Below are 22541 nucleotides of genomic sequence, written 5' to 3'. Positions count from 1 at the left end.
TAATGCGTATATTTATTAAATTTCTATGTAATCTTACTTTTTAATAGATAGAGGACGGCCATTTTTTTGTATAAACTGATATATCATATGTAGATATGTTGAATGAACCTGGGATGGATTGACTTTCAAGATATTGGTTCTTTTAATTTGAAGCATGTTGAACATCTTTTGAATGAGCTTCAATTAAATCAGGTTGGAATTTTTGTAATTTTGATTTTAAAACTGGTATAAGATGTTTTTTAATTTCAGTTCTCTTTTCATCAGATTTGATTTCAAAGACATACTCATCATCATCTTGATCATGAACGAACTCCGCAAGAGAGATAGTTCCTGAGGTGACATTACTTTCATCTTCAGATTGTTCTTTGACTTCTTCGACGGACACACCTAACAGTAATGACATATCATATATACATAAGACTTTCCCTTTTCTTTGAGTAACATCACAATCACCAGTAATGGATTCAACGGTAGTGATAGTATATTTGAAGCCATCTTTATCGACGACGGTGTTTTTTATATTTTCATCAAAGTATTCCTTTGACCATGGAAGACAGTTTTTATCTATCCAATGCCTGTGAAAAACAGTTAGTACACATGGAACATTCGGAATAAAAAAATGAAATCAGAAGTTGTTACTTACCAGTTGTTAGGATTATGAACGACCATTGTTGTAATTATCTATATATGAATTTGAATCTATTTGATAAGAATATAGAGATTCTGAAACAGTTCAAAATTGAATTTTTCACATTTTCTCTCGATCTGATTTCTAAGACATTCGTAAAAGTTCCACAACTCCGCACCTCAAACAAAAATTGCTACCATATAAATTTTATTTAAAGCTTTTTTATATTAAGTTTTAGGGGTATCGATTAAATGAAGTCTATATATATGTATGTAATGTTTTATTAATTGTCTATGCCGATACCTTTAGGTATTATAAGTTAGAATTAAAAAAAAACCAATATGAATGTCTATTTACATAGAATGCAGGGGATATTATATTATATTATATGATTTGATTTGATATGAGATTGTACTTATCCAGACCAAGCATAAGGACTCTTAGCTCTTAATCTTTCACCGTATTTGTAAAACACGAATGGAATAGGAATCAATACACAGGCGAATAAGGCTAATAAAGTAGTAGCCCATTGGATTCCCATCCCTTCATACATTTGAATACCAAATAATGGGAAAACACCAGACATTAAACTTCTGATGAATGAATTTGTAGCCATGGCTGATGCAGCGTATAATCTATATGCTTCGACTGTATATGCGAAAATACCATTGAAAACTAAGATTGTACCAACTCCGTAAACAGCACTTCCAATAATAGGAGCTATCCAATGAACATGAGCATAGGAGGTCCAAGCAATGATGAATAAACCAATAGGAACGATGAAAACACCGGCCATAAGTGGGATGAATCTGAATTCGGGTTTTGATACACCATTATGTTTGGCTAATAATCTGGAATAGTTTCTATTAATGATAGGTGGGGAGATGATTGAGGTTGATACCATTCCTACCATAAGACCAATGAATGACATACCTTGTTGTTCAAGACTAAAGTTATAGACTGTACTGAAAATGTAAGGAAAGGCGACGAAAAACATATAAACCACAGCTAAAGTAAAACCAGTATAGAAACAAAGAGCCATAGTCATATTGTCTTTGAAAATTAATAAGAATGGTCTTCTAGATGAAACAATGACACTTTCATATAAGGTTACATTGACTCTTTCTAATGGAGCATAATATTTATCATCACCAGTTTCATTTCTTAATCTTTTAGCTTTCTTAACTAATAATACTGGTTCATAAGTTTCTGGAACAAAACATATCACTAAGAATAAAACTACTGCCGTCCACATGATTAAAATGAAAAAAGTCCAATTATAAATCATATGTTGAGATACGAACCCAGCGATTAAAGGACCAGTACAAGGACCAATGAAAGGTGATACTGAATAAAGAACCAAGGCTAAAGCTAAATCTTTATTCGCATCACCTGAACCTGAGTTTTTTCTAGCTTTGAATAAATCGGAGAATGAACCTGAAGCAACTGACATAAAACTCAGACCTGCAAATCCACTCATGAATCTTCCGAATAAAACACCACCGATATTGGAACTGAAAGCAGTTAAGAATTGAAATGCTAAAGTTAAAGAGATCCCCATGATATAGACTAATTTTCTACCATGGAATTCACTAATAGGGGATAAAAACATTCCTCCAGTTCCTAACCCCCAAATATAAAGTGATATACCTAAAGTACTAACTTCTTGACTTATATGAAAATCTTCCATGATTTGATCAGAAACTAACGACCATGATGATGATATACTGGTGACACATAAGGATCCTAATGAGATAATCAACACAATGATCCATTTATGGAAGTTGGATAATCTTGATGCATCTTCTTTATCATCATCACCACCATCAAAAGTGACTAAATAAGGATCAGGTAATTCCTTCTCTATTTCATGATTAGAGTCATTTAATGAGTCTATAGGGTTTGGATCATCTGAACCTTCGAGTTCTAACTTCTTTGATTTAATCGAAGTGAGTTCTTCATCTTCAGGTTGATCAAGCACAATCGGTTGGGGGTCCGCGATGGTTGTTGTAATATTTTCAGCAGGAGTAATTGAATGCACAGACATGGTTATGAGAATTGGTAAGTCTTATCTTAGTCTGAGTTATGATATGATATGGGTTAGACTAATGATAAATACTCCAAATGATTGACATACATGGGACAGAACTAGATATATATATATTCTCCAATCTTATATGTTCATTTGTAAGCCTTATTATATATTGTTTTTGCACTGTACTCCATTTTCTGGTTCTGTCAAAATAAAAAAAATTTGATGCGGCTTGCCGGATCGCATGTCCGAACTTTTTTTCTTTTTAAATAAATTACCGAAGGAAAATATTATTCCTATGCCGGGAGGTTGGGGGATAATTGACTCTTACAAGTATTAAATGAATAATAGAAGTGGAGAATAAATAACTATCAGTTCTTATCATGGATAGTAACTGATTATAATTATACAATTATGAAAAAAATATCAGGAGGTAAGATCTGGATATAACATGGAAGTGAATGGTATTTAACTTGATTAGGAAAGTGCCGTTCCAACCAACTATAATATCTCGGCACCGTATGGGTTATTCATAAGTAAACCGGTAAAAGCCTTATGGGGAATCTGGGTAAAGAACTGTTCGGTCTATAGACCATACTGAAGTAAAAGGATATTAAAGTTTTGTGTTGACCGTTTTGAAGTTAACGGAGATGGTTACTTAATGCGGTAATGTTTTTACTGTGTTTATCTCCTGTCATATTTCTGGTCATGTCAAGTTTTTCCGTTAAGTCCATTCTTGGATTACGAATTATACGTACTTCGTATATCTGAGTCTATAGGAACGTTGGAAATGTGATTACATGTTCTAATCCATAACTTCTTGCCTCTGGATAAAGTTTGTCAACTCATCAAATGGACATGATTTTGGACGTGTCTGCAATTTCACGACAATAATTTTTTTTAGCTTCGTGTGAGCTACCATTCCTCTAACGATTAGACTCATCTGACCCATTAATGTTAGGTTATAATATCTCCAACCAGGTATATTAGTCATTTATCGTGATTATATGATGCTTATCCACACATCACATTATCCCACATTCTTTCCACTATAATTATGAACCCTTATGATCCCTTATGAGTCTATCATTTTACACATGTTAAAAATGTGGTGAAGTGGACACGCGAGGAAATGAAAGAAAAAAAAAAAAAAAAAAAAGAATCAAAACACGCCAAACAGAAAAATGGATCTGTGTGATTTGAAAAGGCAGCCAACATAATCCATCATCTATCATTTATCATCTACAACCTTGTCCACCAACCTCATCATCATGGCAAAACTAGGATCTGAGATTCCGTTGCATAACTATCCCAACGATAAACAAACATCAACCATCGCATCCTCATCAGCTACTACCACTTCTAAAGCCACCATTACATCAGTCACCAAAAACTTTTTAAATTTAGAAAAATCAACTCCATTAACCACCATTGATTCCAATAATTCAAATGCTAACTTGGATATTCACTTCAATCCTAATGGGAAATACTTATTACAACGTTTGATCATAAATCTTGTTATTGAATCAATCGTATCTTTAATCATATATTATAATTATCCCACTTTAACTTCCATACATTACTTTTTAGGTCCAACTTTATTAGGATCTTCTACTGCTGCTTTAGCTCAATCTATAAATCAATATATTAAAAAGAAATATAGTTTAAATAAAATCTTTAAATTCATGGTATGGGGTCTTTTAAATGGGTATTTCACTGTATTATGGATCGATGTCCTTTTCTTTAGAATTGATAGTAATTTATCAAGAATTATAGTGGATCAATTCATTGGGGCTCCAATCTTTCAATTAATCTTTAATGTATTGAACTCATTATGGGATACTGGTGAATTATCAGCCAATACCAGAGCTGCATTCATAAAATCTTTGAAATATAGTTATTGCTTCTGGCCAATATTTTCAATTTGTCTGTTTGTATTCATTCCAAAATCAGTATTATTCCCAGCTAATTGTTTAGCAAACTTATTATGGAATGTAATCTTAAGTAAATTGGCATGATTCATCCTTACCTTCCTTCATTCTGCATCTTTAATTCTACGTTTTATTAATGTGTATCTAATAGATTTTTTAATATATATATCCTTAATATATACTTTAATTATGTACTACTATCTTACTTCCTTTTAAATGATTTTAATGGATCAGATTTCTTACCACTTGATTTTCTCTTTTTATTCTTATGCACTTTATTCTTATGAAATGGAACGAAACCAATCTTTTTATGATCTTGTCTGGCACTTTCAGGTAATAAATAATCCGGAACTCTCTTTAAATGACTTTGAACTCTTGATGGATGAGATTCTTTATCATGTCTTAAACTAGCTAAATCTTGAGGATTTTCTTCAAAAAATCTCTTTAATTTATCACTATTAATCAATTCATTCTTTAATTCTTTAATTCTAGCTTCTCTAATTGCAGTTTGAGTAACGGCTCTGAAAGCATCTTCAGCACGATATCTAAACCCTTCAACTTGTTTCATATCAAATTGATAAGGTTTGATTTCTAATCCATTCTTAGATTGTTGTTTAATGATTCTTGATAATATCTTTTCATCTTTTTTAGCAGTGGCTAATGAAGCAGTTTTATGTTTACCAAATTCTTTTAATGGTAATATAAATGATAACGCCATACCAGCTTTACCGGCTCTAGCAGTTCTACCAACTCTATGAACATATGATTTGGATGTGGTTGGTAAATCGAAATTCAAGACACATGCGACATTACGGAAATCAACCCCTCTAGAAACACCATATTCTTTATCCTTTTTAGTTTTTGATTTCTTTGATTTTTGAGACTTGGATGATTTACTATCACCTTCTTTAACTTCTACTTGTTCTTCTTCAACTTCATCTTCTTCTTGTTCATCTTTTTCAGTCACAAACTCGTTGGTTTCATCGGTGGCTATTAATAAATTATACACATTTTTATTGAATTCTTCCACGATATGTAATCTTGAATTTATAGGAAGTTCACTGTTTAAAATACAACTTCTAATCCCAAATTGTTCAAAGAATAACTTTAATCTATACCCTCTATCGATATTATTAACGAAAATAATGGTTTTCCCCTTAATCAAATTCAATTTAAATATAACATAGGAGAATAAAAATTTATCAAATTCAGTAACTCTAGCATAATATTGGATTAAATTATTTTGATTTAAATTCTCATCATTTAATTTCAAGATAGCTGGTTTTTGACAATATTTTGATTTTAAATAATTCATTTCAGTAGAATTATTAATCAAAGTAGCTGACATTAAAAAGATTTGTAAATTTTTAAAATTAGTGGAGTTTAAGTAATTTTCCAATTTGGTTAAATCTTCAAAGTATCCGAATGATAAGATCAAATCAATCTCATCGATGATTAAATGTTTCAAATGAGTTAAATCGATTAAATTGGAGTTGACATTCTTTTCTAAAGTTTGAATTAATTTACTAGGGGTTGATATGATGATTTCAGGTTTATTGTTTAAATATGATGTTATAACTTGTTCACTTAAATTGGATGATAAATTAAGGATATTAATCTTACTATTATTACTATATATCAATAACTTTTCGATAAATTGATGAACTTGATTGGATAATTCTCGAGTTGGAACTAAAATGATAGTCTTTATTTGATGTTCGTTATTATTATTATTATTATTGTTATTGGATTCACTTTCCACAAGTAAATCATGCACAACAGGGATACAGTAGGCCCCTGTCTTTCCTGACCCAGTAGATGCTTGAGCTATTATATCTCTTTTCTCTTCTAAGGCCAATGATATAGCACTAGATTGAATTAAAGTAGGATTATCAAATCCTAAATGATTAATGGCTTGTAATAATCTTGGATCTAAGTTGAATGATTCCCAAGTAGTGGTATCATCCAAGTATGCCTTCGAAGCAGCAGCTCCATTAACTGAATCAACCATCACTGCTATCTATTGAATGAATGTAACGGTAAATGATGTAAATCGTCTCTTGCTCTAGCGTCTTATAAGATGAGGTTCAAATTTTTTTTTTCTATTTTGATACTGACTAGAGATGGCCTATTTTAAAAAAAATTATTTTTTTATTTTGTGTAACTTTTCGATTTTACTGCAAAAAAAGAAAATGAATAACAATTGTATTCTTATAGATGTTATATGGGATTAATTATATATCATTCATATTTTTTCATTTACACTAGATTATATATTTTTTGTAAAGATATAGAGAACTGATCATTAACATATCTAATATATATTTATCTGTCTAAGGTTCTAGTCTAAGATTAATCATTTAGATTGAACCTCTATCAAAACTGATGCCTATCGCAATAATTGTATACAAAATAAATCCTACCAATTCCATAAGAATGGAAATACTTATAAATAAATAAGCCCTCCTAGTCCAACACATATTTGCATGCTTACATTCTCTAAGCTCGTCCCAATCTATTTGTAAATGAACTGTTTCTTCATCTGAATCCGGATCTTGATTTGAAGACATGTTGATTTAGATAGTTATGATAAAACTTGAGAGTTCGGGATTAAGGTTTCTTATTCAAATTTCCAAATAAAAACTTTATTTTGGATGCAAAGTTAGCAGAGTAGAATATAAGAATAATATATTTTGAACAAGAGTTGTGAAGTAGAAGGTCCAAACTTCTATGGCTGTAGTAATGCAATAATTATATAATACCAGATTGGATCTATTTAATTTTAAGGTATACGGTTTTTTCTTCTTATTGTTCACGATTCATTATGAGGAGATTGCAATATTCGTCTGCAAAAATACTGTATTGCATGGGATTATTATATACATTTAAATTAAACTTGCTTTTATTTTGTAAAAACCTAGATACTAGAGTTAAATAGTTTGTTGAGATTTAAGACAGTAATTTGTCTTTTGATAATTTTTCAAGGATTATGCTAATAAATAAACCCTTCGCTCCCATCATCATAAAATATATTAACGTTAAAGCAATTATTTCCACAATCCCAATAGACCATTTCCGACATAACAAACAATAATCTTTCTTCTCTGATACCTCTGTTTCAAATGTAATTTTTTCGTTATTAGTAAGGCCAGTTTCTAAAACAATGGTATGAATTCTATTTAATCCGGTGGATAAGGGTTTTAAGAATTTACTGAATGCATTCAATTTATTGGTTCCATGAGATTCCGATGAGTCTTCAATATTGAATTCTTCAGTGGGATGAATTCTATCTGTTGCCATACTTTGGACAGCACTAGTGGTAACGTTGCTATTATCCAAAGAAATTTTGGTAATTATTATTGTTTGTGAATTATATCTAAGATACAATATTGAAAGAATTCCAGATATTATATATTCAAAATCCAAAGTCAATTCATTCTGCTAAAATAATGAACTGCACCAATACAGGCATAAAATCTGACTTCTTATAATCAAGAAGATAGAGTTTATCTGAAAGAGCAGATATATCAGTTAAGAAGTTTAAAATTCTTTATTGAACACTACACCTAGATTATAATTTAATATATATATATAACTAAATGTATATTATCACGTACTTCACGATATAAACCTTTATCATAAGAATAATTGGGTAGAACACAAGAATAGTAGCAACAATAAAAAACAAACCCTAAACACTCCATAAAAACGGCAAAAACGATGGCTAAAAGAGCCTTTCTAGTCCAACACATACTGTATGATTAACTTTCTTAAGTTCATCACAATTTATGTTTAAATGAACTTTTTGTTTTCTAGGGTCGTCACTTTGATTTGAAGACATATTCTTAGTTGTATTAAATCAATTAATTTATATGAAAGTTGAGGGTTTAAAACGAAATTAATAATTATAATTTAATTATATCCAAAGGTATAGTTGGAGAAAATTTATCAAAAGCTAGTTCTAACATTAGCTGACAAAAATTATGAAAATAGTATATAGTTAATAAAATAATTAAGGTGGAAATAAATGAACGAGAGCTTTTAAGTAGTAGATCTTGACGTTTATGACACTAGCGGTACAATAATTAGATAAGTTCGTATGCTAAAGTATATTCTAAAATAACCCTTAAATTATAAGCAAAAACGTAAACGTGTTTGAAAGAAATTGATTTTAAGATAAGAATGTTGTTCTGTAGGAAACTTGAATGATCTGGGTGGACTCTTTTTGTATATCTCATTTCAAGGCCCACTCTATAATAAACGATTTCCATTTCATACTCCCATAAAACATTAAAGCCATAATGAATAAGCTAGCAGCACCCATTTCTGTGTTCTCGCAGAAATAACAACGATGTTCATTCGAAACGATATTGCATGCTTCAACAGTTTTGGGTGTTTCCAGGATAGCAAAACCAACTACCATTTCAAGTACAAAGGTATTAACTTCATCTAATGCTTGGGTGCCGGTAACAAAATCAGTAGAACTATAAGTATTATTGGTTTCTTGGATTTGAGATGCAGTATTAGAAACTGGTTCTGCGGTTGGATGAATTTCATTCACTCGTGGGACATATTCGTCTTGTGAAGACATCTTGTTTAACTTGTGTGTGATAGATTTGTAATATTTTGATAGGATGAAAGATGTAATTCATTATTATTAAAAAGTACCAAGCATTTACTGAGACATTATTTACTACAAGCGTAAAATACATAAAGTTTTACAACTAGTTTAAAATATATTAATTCCTATGAATCTGTAAAAATAATTATTCGAATAAAGTTTGTAATAATTAGATGTTTGTCTTAATGACATAATATAAACAATAACCTGTAAAACATGCATTACACACTAAATCTATAATAAAAGCGAATACAAAATACAAAAACGCTCTGCCGGCCCAACACAACATATGATGATTACGCTTTCGAAGACCTTCCCAATCAATTTGTAAATGAATTTCAGGTATTGAAACTTGTTGAACTGCTTCAGAATTTTGGTTGGAAGATGTATTAATAAACATATATGAACTACTTAATCTAGTTGAAAGTTAAATTTAAGGAAAAACTGTTGTATATATCTTTCTTTGCTCTCCGAAATAAATTTTATTTATGCTGCAAAATTAGCAGACGATAATTTAAAATACTTTCGTTTGACACATTATCTAAGACAAGTACAAAACGTATTTTGGTATTCAACACTTGAAAATCTAACACAATAAAAGTTATTGGGGTTGTGTTTGAATGGTTGTGAATATCATCACACCCTTCATGCCCATTATCATAAGAAAGAATAATACTAAACCTACCGTAGTCTTAATTCCAGGAGCAGAATCCAGACATAAAATACATTCGTCTTCATCTTCAAATGACTGTCTTTCTAATTCTAATATCCCTTCGTCAGTTAGAAAGCATTGTAATATAGTGGTATGTATCCTATCTAATCTGGTAGATATAGGTTTCAAAAATTTACTAAATGTATTATTGGTTGCAAGTAGTTCAGATGAGTCTTCACTATTGACTTCCCCAGTGGGATAAATTCTATCAGTTGCCATACTTTGAGCAGCAGTTGATGTAACGTTTCTAGAAGTAGAAGACATTGAAAGTAGTTACAGCTATGCTTCAAATAGTAAAAAGTGATTTAATAAAATACACTATATATTAATACTGTCATATATAATTCTGTTTAAATAAAGAATAATATAATGTCAAGCATAAAATTTGGCTCATGAGAATTAGGAAGTTATTTCTAAGATATGTATTAAGATGATTGGAATACTTTATTAAACTACACTAGATTATGATTTGATACATATATATAGAAAATTGTACAATAATATATACTTCTCTAAATCAAATATTAATGTAAGAGAATACTCATTTAGATTCCTCTCTCAAAACTTTTGTATATCCCCAAGACAGCAAACAAAATAAATGCTACTAGTTCCAGCAAAATAGCTAACAGTATCGTTAAAAATGTCCTTCCAGTCCAACACGTAGTAATATGTTTATGTTTTCTGAGTTTTACCCAATCTATTTGTAAATGTTTTTTTTGGTTTTGGAGGTTCAGCATTTTCATTGGAAGACCTATACTTTAAAGAATTAATTCAAACATTTAAATTTCAAAAAGAAACAAATTATTTAGTTGGTTCCTGAAAGGAAAGCTAAGCAGAGTAAAAGAGAACGGACGAGTTGCATGAACAGTGATTCTATTAGATTAAAGTTGAAGACAAAAAAATTAATAAAAAATAAATCATATAATAAATATTCTTATAGTATTTTAAATGGACTGGAAAAAATAAACCAATGTCACGGATATGAAACAAAAACTTGATGCTAAATATACTAAATAACCAATATTTGAACGGATATCTCAATAATCAAAATTTTATTTGAAAACTTGAAACATAAATAAGATAAAAGAAATATTGTCTTCAAATACTGTCTAGCTGAGATGTTTAGAGTATAACTTCTATTATTTTCAAGAAAAATAAAAAAGGGTCAAAACGAAATTCGTGCCGCCACCTTCATATTAAGGAATAAGCTAAGATACTTTCTCTTTTGATAATAATAAGCTTGTGGTTTCCTATAAACGAACAGTATGAATTGTTTATATATCTTAAATCATGAATTTTTAATATACATTGATTTTTTTTAAAAACTTCTTCCCGGTTTTGTTGATTATTTCTCCCAGGAGGATTTAGATACTGAAGTGATATTGTGAATAATAATTATTTTCTTCGTTTTATAATACAAATCGCTTACCACGAAATAAAAAAATAAATACGTGTATTAATTAGTTATATGTGAATGAAATCTAACATATTATATAAATGCAGGATGTATTGTGGGTTTATTGATTATGAATGGCATGATTCAGTTTCTGATAATCATTTACGATGACGTTGATGAATCTTTACTACTATCAGGATCACCCAAGTCTTTTTCGGGTTCAAAATCTTTAACACTGAATTCATTATTAGGAGTGTTGGATTCAGTCACTTCCTCTATGTCCGCATTTTGAAATGAGATGGGATCTATTTCACTGTCTATAGAACCCACATTCTTCATGGGTTTAGACCCTGGTGATTTAGATTGAGATTGAGATCGGGTACTTGTTCTCGCTATGGATGATTGACTGCCTCTATAATGAACTGATAATGGATCGACACCGGCCACGTTATCAGCGGCAGCAGCAGCTCTTGGACTTATGTTGGCTCTCTCAAGTCTACTATTCCATTCTGCTAATGATGCTCGACTTCCTCTTGATCTGAATCGAGTTCGTATAGATGATGTTGATGGACGTCTTAACATTGAAGCTGATCGTTGATGTTGATTTTCTAAATCATTGCTATTCTTACTCTTTGGTGATGTTTTCTTTCTTGATAGCACTTTCTTTAATTGTTCGCCTATATAAGCTGCAGATGGACCACGACCTTCATCTTCATCTTCCAACTCCATGGCTATTGAGCCAACTTCATTATCAATATCATCTTCTTCTTCATCTGATCTACCTGATGCAATTTGACTTTCTCTTCTGGATGGAGCTCCCATACCATAGACAGGGAAAACATTCTTGGGGGACTTTGTCTTTGGATTTAAAGTCTTCATACTCATTCTTGATACAGTAGATAATCTTGAACTAACTCTATTTAATTCATTCAGGGTTCTTACCATATCATCATCATATAAAGGTCTTGCTCTAAATTGGGAGCTATTAGGTGAGTGGGAGCTTGAAAATTGTTCATTTTCATCCATTGAATTCTTTTCATCAAATAATTCAGTAGTTTCTTCAACTTCAGGAACAACTTGTCTTACAACTCTTGAATCCATGTTTAATTCTGGTTGTTCATCTCTTACTTCATATCTTGGTAAGTTCAATTCTCTTTGATCTCTTTCAACAACCACAAGATGTAAGTACCATGTTATAACAATACCAAAGAAAGAACCTCCAATGATATTCCCAAGGGCACCTGGTAACATTACTTTCCAGGCAACTTCACCTACTGAAACTGGAGCATGATTAATTAAACCAATGATTAACATATACATATCTGCCACGGAATGAGTAAATCCCATACTAACGAAAGTAAATATTGGTAATCCCATAAGTATGAGCTTGACATGTAATGGCTTCGCCATTAATTGTAAATAGATACCTAAACAAACGAAGAAATTACCAGCAATACCTTTTATTAAATTTTCCACAAATGAAAAACTACATTTCTGTAATGTAATTTCCCTTGATCCAGTTATAAATGCTTCTTCTTGACTAACTCCTGAATAATTACATATCACATAGCAAACAAAGATAGTCCCCACTAAGTTTCCCCAATAACTTATAAACCAACTGATTAATAAATCAACTATTGAAACTGCATTACGACATATAGCCGTACTGAAAAATAAGACATTGGAATTGAATAAATCTACCCCCATTATAACAACATAAAATAACCCAATAGGATACATTGCACCTTGAAGCAATGATACTATACCTGGATTATCCTGTACTAGTTGTGGACAGTATGAATGAATCATAACGAATAACATACCACCTGAAGTGAATAGTATACCCCCTATGAATGAGTTGACAAATAAAGTATCTACTCGTAGACGAGCTTTCTTCATCGCCGTCGCTACTACAGCCAATGCTGTCTCATGGGTGGTTAAATATAATGACTCGTCAACCATGAGTGCCGTAGTGTGGTGGTCTTAGTTGTGATGAGCGAGCTAAAAAATGCTGGGGTGGGATGATTAGGAATGTAATGCAAAGGGATGAGATGAGAAATGAATATGGTTTGATTATAGACCAAATCACTATAATGACTTATAGGACTGTCTTCAACTAGAATATATGCTATCTATAAGATGAACGCTAAAATAAAGTGGTTCTAAGGCCCAAGAAATTGAAATTAATTTAACAATCTTGATGATGATGCAATTTTGGTCCTGACAGAATACCGAGAGAGTCAGACATCGATGTTTACACAAAATAATTTTTTATTTAGCGCGGATTAATTATTTTTGACAGGGAAATTGATGCCTAATTAGGAAATGGGTACTAGTTAATTGATATTTAGTGTCATGGAATAATTATTACAATTGGAAACAACAGCCTCATAACGGTCGTCATGATCTACTCTATCACCGCCCCTCCCGTCACTTAAGCCATCTAGATCGTTACTTATAGATATGTGTATTTGTCATGAGTGTATGTCTATTAATTTACCATATATATTTTCTGATACTATATACAGAGATTGTCTTCCTTAGGTTCCACCGGTGGGACGGATACATTGGAATCCGCTGCTTTAGACTCGATGGGTAGAGCAATATCATTACTAGTACTTTCAACCAGTTCATCACCTGTTTGATCTTCTAGTATAGCGACTTCCTTCTTTTTATCCACCATCATGGATGCTCGTGCCTTTTCAACTAACTCTTTAAATTCACTCTGATACGCATTTATCCATTCTTTACCCAGAAAAGTTTTTGAACTTATCGATTTATGACTTAATGAACTTCGACCACTACTGAATAAATCACCTGACGGTGATTTAAACGCCAGATGTGATAATTCCCATTGATGTAACCGTTGTTTTAATACTTTTTCCGATACAGGATGATTACTATCCAAATTTGAATTGAATAATACATAATATTGATTATATCGTAACTCTAATTGAGTTCTAGTTCCATTAATAGGGATTTGTGATGCAGTTAATTTCTCCTTTAATCGTGGAGTAGTTAAGGATTGGAAATCTAATTTGGGTAATTTCTTATTATCAGTTGAATGCTTGGAAACTTCTTTAAAGTAGAAATCAGAATGTCCTAATGATTCATGAGGATTTAATGTTGGACTGGAGGATGGGATGGGTGATGAGGAACTAGTTTCCCTTTTCCTAAAGAATGATGCTATACCTCCCTTTGATGTAGTTTTCTTCTTTGATAATTGAACAGGAAATGATGTTGATGGTTTCGGTTTGGTGGTTACTTTCCCATTTAAACATTCTTCAATATGTTGGTTTTGTAAAAATGATATTGACATAGATGTTCCACATACGGGACAGGAAGCTTTATCGGGATCGTCTTTCACTTCACTTTCCAATTTAAGTCTCTTAACTTCTGGATCCGGAGTACTACCACTACTGCTAATCAGTCCCAAATTTGGAATTTCTTCTTCTGACACTATTTCAATTATATCATCACTACTATCTGCCGGACGTTTCAAATTCTCTCTTTCTATTATAATTGGCAGACTGTCTATCTCCATAGTTTCTGAATCAGTTGGTTCTAATCTATCAAGTTCAAGTAATTTAAATAAATGAGGTCGTATTCTGGCATAACACGTAACAATCTCCTCTAATAACACATCTCTCTTCAAATTACTTTCAAATACTTCACTCTTACATAATGGACATAGATTATTAGTGATTAAATATTGCCTTATACATTGTGAACAAAAAGTATGATTGCAACCAGTTATGACGGGAGCTTTGAAGAATTCTTTACAGATATAACATCGTTCAAGAGTTTCTAACTCTGATAAGTTTGGAAGCTTTGAATTTTGCCATTCTGATGGATCGGATACATCAAGTGCATTCTTATTAAACGCACTGAAAGAACTCATCTTGATCCAGATGTTATGATGTTGATTGGTAATGAGCTTTATATGGTTGGTTTAAAGTTTTAATTACAGATCAAGATTTTAAATTTTTATAATCGTACGCGTTATAAGATTTAGAGTTGAAAAAAAAACTGTGCTTACATATATGAGGGTTTGTGAATTTTAAAGATGATAATGATAAACTTTTCTATTCCATTTTTTATATGCATTTTATATATAAAGAAAAATAATAATAATATTAATTAATAAGCAAATTGTTTTAAACTAGATTATAATTCATCATGTTCTGTATGAGCTATAATAGTAGTACTTGTGGTCTCTTCTTTAGGAATAACCTTTTCGGTTTCCTTTTTTATTTCAACTGAACTTTCACTAATTTGAGTGGTTTCAGTGGTTGACGATGAACTAGTAATCTCACTGGTTGAGGATGAACTAGTAGTTTCACTGGTGGATGTAGAACTGGTGGTTTCGGTTGTAGCAGAAGAACTACTCTCAGTTGTAGTTGATGAACTCTTGACTTCAGCTACGCTAGAAGAAACTTGTTCAATCGTAGTAGTTGACGAACTTTGTAATGATGATGATGATGATGACGAAACAAATTCTTCACTTTGAGAAGTTGTAGTTGATGATGAGACTGATGATGAGACTGATGATGATGGCTCTGAACTGACTTCAACTGGAGTTGAAATGGATGAAGATACAGTAGTTGATGTTTCAGATGAACTTGCTTCTTTGGATTCCGCGACAACAGAAGAGACAGAGAGTTCGGAACTTACAGTTTCAACAGAAGAAGATGATTCTGAAGATACTGGCTCTGGTTCTTCATGAGTTACTTCAGAAACAACAGGCTCAGGAACAACTGGTGGGTGTACTTCAACGACAGGTTCTACCTTAACTTCTGAAACTGGTTCCGGGATAGATTCAGTAACTTCTTTGACTTCACTTGATGATTCGCTTGATACAACACTAGAATTTTCACTTGATACTTCAGAAACAGCTTCAACGACAGAAGAAATGATTTCAGTTGATTCACTCGTATTAGAACTGGATTCTGGAATAGGAGATTCAGTTGATTCAGAAATGACAGGTTCTTCAGTTGATTCACTGACAATTGATGATTCCGAACTTGGAATTTCAACCTCTTCCTCGTTAATAGTTGATTCACTAACAATAGATTCGACAGAACTAGATTCAGTAACGTTTTGAACGACTTCAATTTCAGGTTCTTTAAATTGAGGAATTGAATTTGTAACAGTTTCAATATAATTACTTGATTCTTCAAAGAACGATTCAGTATCAAGCTCAGGATTATTTGAAGTTATATCTTCGATATCCTTCGTCACTTCTTTAATTTCAACTTCATCATCTAAAGTAGCTTGGGATTCAACCGATAATTCAGATTCAGATACAGATGAAGAGAATGAAACACTGGTGGTCTCAGTTGTGGCAGTAGTTTCAGTTTCAGTATCAACCTCAATAATATTTGAAATATAAACATCATTATGTTCATCAAAAATTTCTGAAGAAGAAGCTTCAATCCATTCATCCATAGTGAAATATTGTTTAGTAGAATCATCACCTTCAACATTATCACCATTAATTTTATCTTTAATAAATTTATAACCTAATTTACCATATTGTTGAACACGTTGATAACCTACTTGACCATATTCTTGTGCTTTTTCGAAACCAATCAATCCATATTCTTGAGCTTTTTCAAATCCAATTAATCCATAATCTTGAGCTCTTTCATAACTCAATTGACCATATTTGATACCTAACACTTTACTCTTTTCAGAATATTCTTTACTTAATTCAATATATTCTTGTAATTGACCATTTTCATAAGCGGTTTGTAAATAAATACCTAACACCGCCACAATAATAATCGTAAGTAAGTATTGGAAGATAGTACCAATGGTTGATTTACCCTTAGCATAGTTTTGAGGAATTCTAAAGATATGAAGGGTGTTTGCTGCACTTCCAGTAGCTAATTTACTACCATTTGGAGAAAATGATACACTTGTAATGGCAAATGGATGTAATTTTTTAAAGGTTTTAATTAGTTGGAAATTATCAAGCTTAACTAATGTTAATGATAAATCATTGGAAGCAATAGCGATTAAATTTTGACTAAGGGAAATATCAATGGCAACAATATTATTAAATGCTTTTGAAATAACTTTTTGTTTAATGATTTTTGAAGTGTGAATATTATATTGTAATAATACAGCTCCTTTACCACCACGGACACTAGCACTTATAATAACATTTGAATTATCAATAAATCTAACTTTAGAAAGAGTTAATGATTTCAATTCTTTATCGATGTTAGCGATCTTGGTTGATGATGAAAGTAGATCACCAGTTGAAGTTGAAATGGTTTCAATGGAGTTGGAAGTGATATAACATAAAGATTTTCCATCATCATCAGGACTCAAACTATAATCTTTAATTTCAACATCTTTAGTTGGTTTATATTTGAAATTCAATTCTAAATTATCTGGGTTAAACACATAAATTGATGATGGAATAGTTGAAGTTAATAATCCACCAACAGTACTATTTTGAGATAATCTAATGATCTTAGGATATTCATCAGCATTACCACTGATTTCTTCTTCCAATTGAGCTGCATCTATGAATCGCAAATGTTCATCCTTAGTATATACGTATTTTCTTAAGTTATTATTAATATTCATTGATTTGATCAATTGAGACGATTGATTACAACCAACGAATACAGTAAACTTATTCTCTTCATCGTCAAGAATACGAGCTGTATCCAAACATTGAGGAGAGTCTTCATTGGAAGGCAAAGTGATCTCTCTGAATCTTTGTAATCGACGCTTTGGATCCTTGATTTTAAAGGTACATTTGATAGCGGTGATCTTATTTGGTATTCCATTATTACCCTCGCCTCCACCACCAGCAACAAGAATGGTCTTATTGTTAATGAACTTGGCTCCCAAGATCGGGAACCCAATGTCTAACGTTGCAGCCTCCTTTAATGACATTGACTTTATTCAAATCCTATTCTAATCAATTGGAACTATGATGGCAAACCCCCTGTTGAATCAAAAGTTGAAAATTTAAAAATTCAATCCAAAAAAAAGTTGGTGATTCGTTTTTGTTTGTTTGTTGTCTTAAAAAAGTTCACCTTAAAATTTGTTGTGACACGACATTTCCAGGAACGCAAATAAATAAAAGATACCCCAAAAATGTCTGATTTGCGACTTTATGCCAAACTATTTTTTTCTTGTTTCCAAAAGGACTTTATGAATCATATCTGTTTGATAAGATAAGATAAGATAGGAAACAGTTCTTATATAGTAAGGGGACAGAATGGCAAAGAACGTATTATCAATTCTGTCCCATGTGGTGCATGGATATGTGGGCAACAGAGCTACTGTGTTTCCTTTACAATATTATGGTTGGGACGTTGATGCTGTCAATACAACTAATTTTTCAAATCATCCAGGATATGGATCATTTGAAGGTAAACCAAGTTCACCTGAGTTGGTAGCAGATATATTCCAAGGATTGAAAGAGATACTTAATTTGAATGATAATTATGATATGATATTAACCGGGTATACTCCTGGTGATAAAGTTTTAGAAGTGATTTATCAGCAATTGAGTTCAATCTTTAATAGTTCAGATAAATCAAAATTACCGATTTGGATCGTTGATCCTGTATTAGGAGATAATGGTAGATTATATGTACTGGAAAATGTTATTCCTATTTATAAAAAGATCTTTTCATCAGGATTTGTGACTTTAACATCACCTAATCAATTTGAATTTGAAACTTTAACAGGTTTGAAATTAACTAATTGGGATTCAGTAGTGGAAGGATTAACCAAGTTTTATGAATTATATAAAGTTCCCAATGTTGTCATATCATCAGCCATTATAGATGATGAAATGTATTCAATAGGTTATAGTCATAGTGATGATACCAAATCACCAAGTATATTTTATTTACCTATCAATCAAATCGATTGTAATTTCAATGGATGTGGAGATCTCTTTACTGCATTATTAGCCAACGCATTTTTTGAGAATGATAAGAAATTAACTCCATTGACATTAAGTACAGTATTGATTAAATTAAATTTAATCTTACAACATAGTTATAAAGAAGAGCAACAAGTTACAGGACAAGAAGTTATTAAAGTTGTTAAAGATATTAGAATTATATCACTGAGACATTATTTATTACAGGATAATCAAGATAATGAGCTTGTGGTTAAAGTAAAGTATCTTTAGTTAACGTAATAACCGCATTTATATAGACCTAGGTTAACCATATAGAACCTTCAAATAGACAATCAGTAAGTAATATGATCTATAGGTGTAAAACTTATTTGATCTGGTACACGTACTTTATTTTTCTGTTATCGCCACAACAACCCTCACAGTAAAAACTTCAAATGACCTTTTAAAGATCAAGACAGAAAAAGCGTTGGGCCTTGTTTACGAGATAATCAATACAAACAACCAGACAATCAAACTATAACATCTACTTTTTCACATATATGTATACTCATTAGACCCAGGTATAGGACGTTAGGGTATCGTTTAATTTAATCATAACACTACTTATATATTTGTGAATACAACCACAAAACTAATCATCAGATGAAGCGTAAGGATAAAATGAAAGGCAACATTAGTCATAACCAGAAATCATCTGCTTATCATCATCCATTTCTACATTTACAAGATCAATATAAAAAGCAACGATCATATTTGATCGTTGGGCTTATAACAGTGATAGGGTTGGTCAGTTATCTCTTATTTGGAGATATACTTTTACCACCAACATCTACTCCATCATCATTACTCAAGGTTAAATTCCCAGAGATATTTAGTCATGTTGAATCATATTTCATTAACTCATCATCATTGATCTGGGATGACAGTGATGATACTGTGGAAGAAGAAGAGGATGATGAAGAAGTTATCCCAGAAATGACGTTTCCCATCATTAATAATCATCATCCAAACCCATTCCCCACAAAAGATAGTCAAACATTCACATTAAAACATATCTATCATCATGGAACGGGGGCCAAGAATTATAAAACTCATAAGAGATTAGATATAACTCCTCAATATTTAACCAAACATGCACATCAATTTAATGAATTTGTGAATGTATTAAGTCAACCCCGCCCTCATCATAATGGTAAAGTTGTTCCATCTCAAGAATTTTTAAATCTTGATGAAATTTATCAACAATTAGATTGGCCAAAAGTTCATCACGGTAAGAATCCATATACTATAGAATTACCGATTAGAAAATCATCTAAATTAGGTACGGTTCAAAGACTTACTGAAAGACATACTCCAAATTTTATTGATTCATATTTATCTTATGCCCATGAAGTTAAAGGTAATCCTCAAGTCTTAAACAGAATAAATCTTGAATGGGATGATAAAGTTAAAATTGAAATCCCCGATGTTAATGATAAAGATACGTTAGTTTCATTAGCTACCATTTCATCCAATGCATATGTTAAATTCCCCTTGGATCAAGATGAAAAGGATAAACTGGATTGGATCGACGTAGGAGATTATATTCCTGATGAAGGTAATGTCGATTTGAATTTCGGTTGGGAAGATGTTGGATTGAGAGGTCATGTTTTCGTTAGTAATGATAATAAAACTATCGTTATTGGGGTTAAAGGTACTTCTGGTGGAGTTCCTGGTGGTGGTAGTGATGAAACGGGTAATAATGATAAGATTAATGATAATTTATTATTTTCATGTTGTTGTGCTCGGGTAGGATATATGTGGACTACCGTGTGCGATTGTTATGAAAAGACATATACTTGTAATCAAGATTGTTTGGAAAAGGAGTTATTAAAAGAAGATAAATATTATCAAGCTGCTTTAGATCTTTATCGTAATGTTACATCGATATATGATCCCAATGAAGTTAATATTTGGGTTACTGGTCATTCATTAGGTGGAGCCATTGCTTCATTATTAGGTAGAACTTATGGTATTCCAGCAGTTGCATTTGAAGCACCAGGTGAAATGTTAGCTACAAAGAGATTACATTTACCTCAACCTCCTGGAATTCCAAAACATTTGGAAAACATTTGGCATGTAGGTAATACTGCTGATCCAATTTATATGGGTGTTTGTAATGGAGCATCATCTACATGTAATGTGGCAGGATATGCCATGGAAACAGCATGTCATACCGGTTATCAATGTGTTTATGATGTGGTGGGTGATAAAGGGTGGAGAGTTAATCTTTTGAATCATCGTATTCATACGGTTATAGATGATATTATCTTAGAGTATAATGATACCGCTCCATGTTTTGAACAACCTCCATGTCGTGATTGTTTTAATTGGAGATTTGTTAGTCATGATGATGATGAAGATGATGAACCAGAATTACCCAATCCATTAAGACCAAAACCAAAACCAAAGCATAGTTCGAGTTCATCTACGTCATCTTCAAAGTCTAAATCCTCGTCCTCCTCCTCCATATCTACAACTAAGTCAAAAGCAGCTACAGGTATAAGTGGTACATCTACATCAACGGTAGCGACTACGACAGACACATATGATACCGAAACCCCAGTTCCAACCGATAAACCTGAGAAATGTTTAGAAAGAACCTGGTATGGATGGTGTTTAAAATGGGGAGAAGATGATGGAAGTGATGATGGAGATGCCAATGATGACGTTTAAGAAGGTTAGTTAACGATAATAATTATTTATTCATTCATTCATTTAAGATTTTTTCAATAAAAAACAAATAATCTTTCATATTTTATTTTTCAGGATTTATTTTATATGATATTATATCATATCATATCATATTATATTTGATTGCTTTTTAAAGTTATATTATTCAATTTTAGTTCATTTTATTTAGGTTTGCTTATTTTTTTAGTTAGGTTAATTGTTATATTAGTTTTAGAAATATAATGTTGAAAGTTGTTTCTTTTTATTGTTTGTTGTTTGTTTTTTCTTTTTGCAATAAGAAATATGTAATTGAACCCTTTTTAGGGTGAGAGACATAGAGAGAGAGGTACAAAATATTTAGTGACATATTTTAATCCCGAGGCTTTTTGACGCATAATAACATAAACAATAGTTTTACACCCATTAAAGAAAGTCATAAACAATAATGGTAACGAAATAAGACAACGGATAGTTGGTTAGTCATGATGATTGCTATAAAATTGTACCATTTAATAGGTCATTCAACAAACTACGTAACTGATGAAGTTGACAAGTTGATAAAATTAACTAATTTTGAGATTTACTCTACCTTAGACAATGGGAAACAGA

General features: G+C 31.6%; 11 protein-coding genes across 11 annotated transcripts; 3 read left to right on the top strand and 8 right to left on the bottom strand. All coding sequences in view use genetic code 12, as the record gives it.

Annotated features, from left to right (window-relative positions):
• Window positions 1-8: 8 nt before the first annotated feature.
• On the bottom strand, window positions 9-964 carry HCH1 (Hch1p). Its single transcript, XM_064907271.1, has 2 exons — window positions 644-964; window positions 9-575 (listed from the first exon to the last, which is right to left on the bottom strand). The coding sequence occupies exons 1-2, from the start codon at window positions 667-669 to the stop codon at window positions 143-145; spliced, it is 459 nt and encodes a 152-aa protein (XP_064760156.1). The 5' UTR covers window positions 670-964; the 3' UTR covers window positions 9-142.
• Window positions 965-1043: 79 nt separating this feature from the next.
• DFJ63DRAFT_290202 (uncharacterized protein) lies at window positions 1044-2675 on the bottom strand (the record flags this gene model as incomplete). The annotated part of the gene is made up of 1 exon (XM_064905291.1): window positions 1044-2675. The coding sequence occupies one exon, from the start codon at window positions 2673-2675 to the stop codon at window positions 1044-1046; it is 1632 nt and encodes a 543-aa protein (XP_064760155.1).
• A 1114-nt stretch (window positions 2676-3789) lies between these two features.
• Window positions 3790-4728, top strand: DFJ63DRAFT_320918 (uncharacterized protein). The gene has a single exon (XM_064907270.1). It carries the CDS (start codon window positions 3932-3934, stop codon window positions 4676-4678), a length of 747 nt encoding a protein of 248 aa, XP_064760154.1. The 5' UTR covers window positions 3790-3931; the 3' UTR covers window positions 4679-4728.
• A 7-nt stretch (window positions 4729-4735) lies between these two features.
• Window positions 4736-6776, bottom strand: DFJ63DRAFT_240375 (ATP-dependent DNA/RNA helicase). The gene has a single exon (XM_064904317.1). It carries the CDS (start codon window positions 6600-6602, stop codon window positions 4794-4796), a length of 1809 nt encoding a protein of 602 aa, XP_064760153.1. The 5' UTR covers window positions 6603-6776; the 3' UTR covers window positions 4736-4793.
• A 764-nt stretch (window positions 6777-7540) lies between these two features.
• On the bottom strand, window positions 7541-7891 carry DFJ63DRAFT_315439 (uncharacterized protein; the record flags this gene model as incomplete). The annotated part of the gene is made up of 1 exon (XM_064906549.1): window positions 7541-7891. The coding sequence occupies one exon, from the start codon at window positions 7889-7891 to the stop codon at window positions 7541-7543; it is 351 nt and encodes a 116-aa protein (XP_064760152.1).
• A 1922-nt stretch (window positions 7892-9813) lies between these two features.
• DFJ63DRAFT_315437 (uncharacterized protein) lies at window positions 9814-10188 on the bottom strand (the record flags this gene model as incomplete). Its single annotated transcript, XM_064906548.1, has 1 exon — window positions 9814-10188. The coding sequence occupies one exon, from the start codon at window positions 10186-10188 to the stop codon at window positions 9814-9816; it is 375 nt and encodes a 124-aa protein (XP_064760151.1).
• A 1732-nt stretch (window positions 10189-11920) lies between these two features.
• Window positions 11921-13279, bottom strand: DFJ63DRAFT_277454 (uncharacterized protein; the record flags this gene model as incomplete). The annotated part of the gene is made up of 1 exon (XM_064904606.1): window positions 11921-13279. A coding segment is annotated over one exon (1359 nt), but the record flags the coding sequence as incomplete, so codon positions are not given.
• A 559-nt stretch (window positions 13280-13838) lies between these two features.
• On the bottom strand, window positions 13839-15221 carry RAD18 (E3 ubiquitin-protein ligase; the record flags this gene model as incomplete). Its single annotated transcript, XM_064906547.1, has 1 exon — window positions 13839-15221. The coding sequence occupies one exon, from the start codon at window positions 15219-15221 to the stop codon at window positions 13839-13841; it is 1383 nt and encodes a 460-aa protein (XP_064760149.1).
• A 156-nt stretch (window positions 15222-15377) lies between these two features.
• On the bottom strand, window positions 15378-18320 carry SEC12 (Sec12p). The gene has a single exon (XM_064907269.1). It carries the CDS (start codon window positions 18233-18235, stop codon window positions 15488-15490), a length of 2748 nt encoding a protein of 915 aa, XP_064760148.1. The 5' UTR covers window positions 18236-18320; the 3' UTR covers window positions 15378-15487.
• A 243-nt stretch (window positions 18321-18563) lies between these two features.
• DFJ63DRAFT_290001 (putative pyridoxal kinase) lies at window positions 18564-19490 on the top strand (the record flags this gene model as incomplete). The annotated part of the gene is made up of 1 exon (XM_064905280.1): window positions 18564-19490. The coding sequence occupies one exon, from the start codon at window positions 18564-18566 to the stop codon at window positions 19488-19490; it is 927 nt and encodes a 308-aa protein (XP_064760147.1).
• Window positions 19491-20195: 705 nt separating this feature from the next.
• On the top strand, window positions 20196-22072 carry ATG15 (triglyceride lipase; the record flags this gene model as incomplete). Its single annotated transcript, XM_064905522.1, has 2 exons — window positions 20196-21759; window positions 21826-22072. 2 exons carry the CDS (start codon window positions 20196-20198, stop codon window positions 21933-21935), a joined length of 1674 nt encoding a protein of 557 aa, XP_064760146.1. The 3' UTR covers window positions 21936-22072.
• Window positions 22073-22541: the final 469 nt, after the last annotated feature.

This window comes from Scheffersomyces coipomensis (assembly GCF_036884675.1).
Source record: "Scheffersomyces coipomensis strain NRRL Y-17651 chromosome Unknown DFJ63scaffold_7, whole genome shotgun sequence".
Classification (NCBI taxonomy): Eukaryota; Fungi; Ascomycota; class Pichiomycetes; order Serinales; family Debaryomycetaceae; genus Scheffersomyces; species Scheffersomyces coipomensis.
This window is presented reverse-complemented; position numbering and strand designations above follow the sequence as displayed.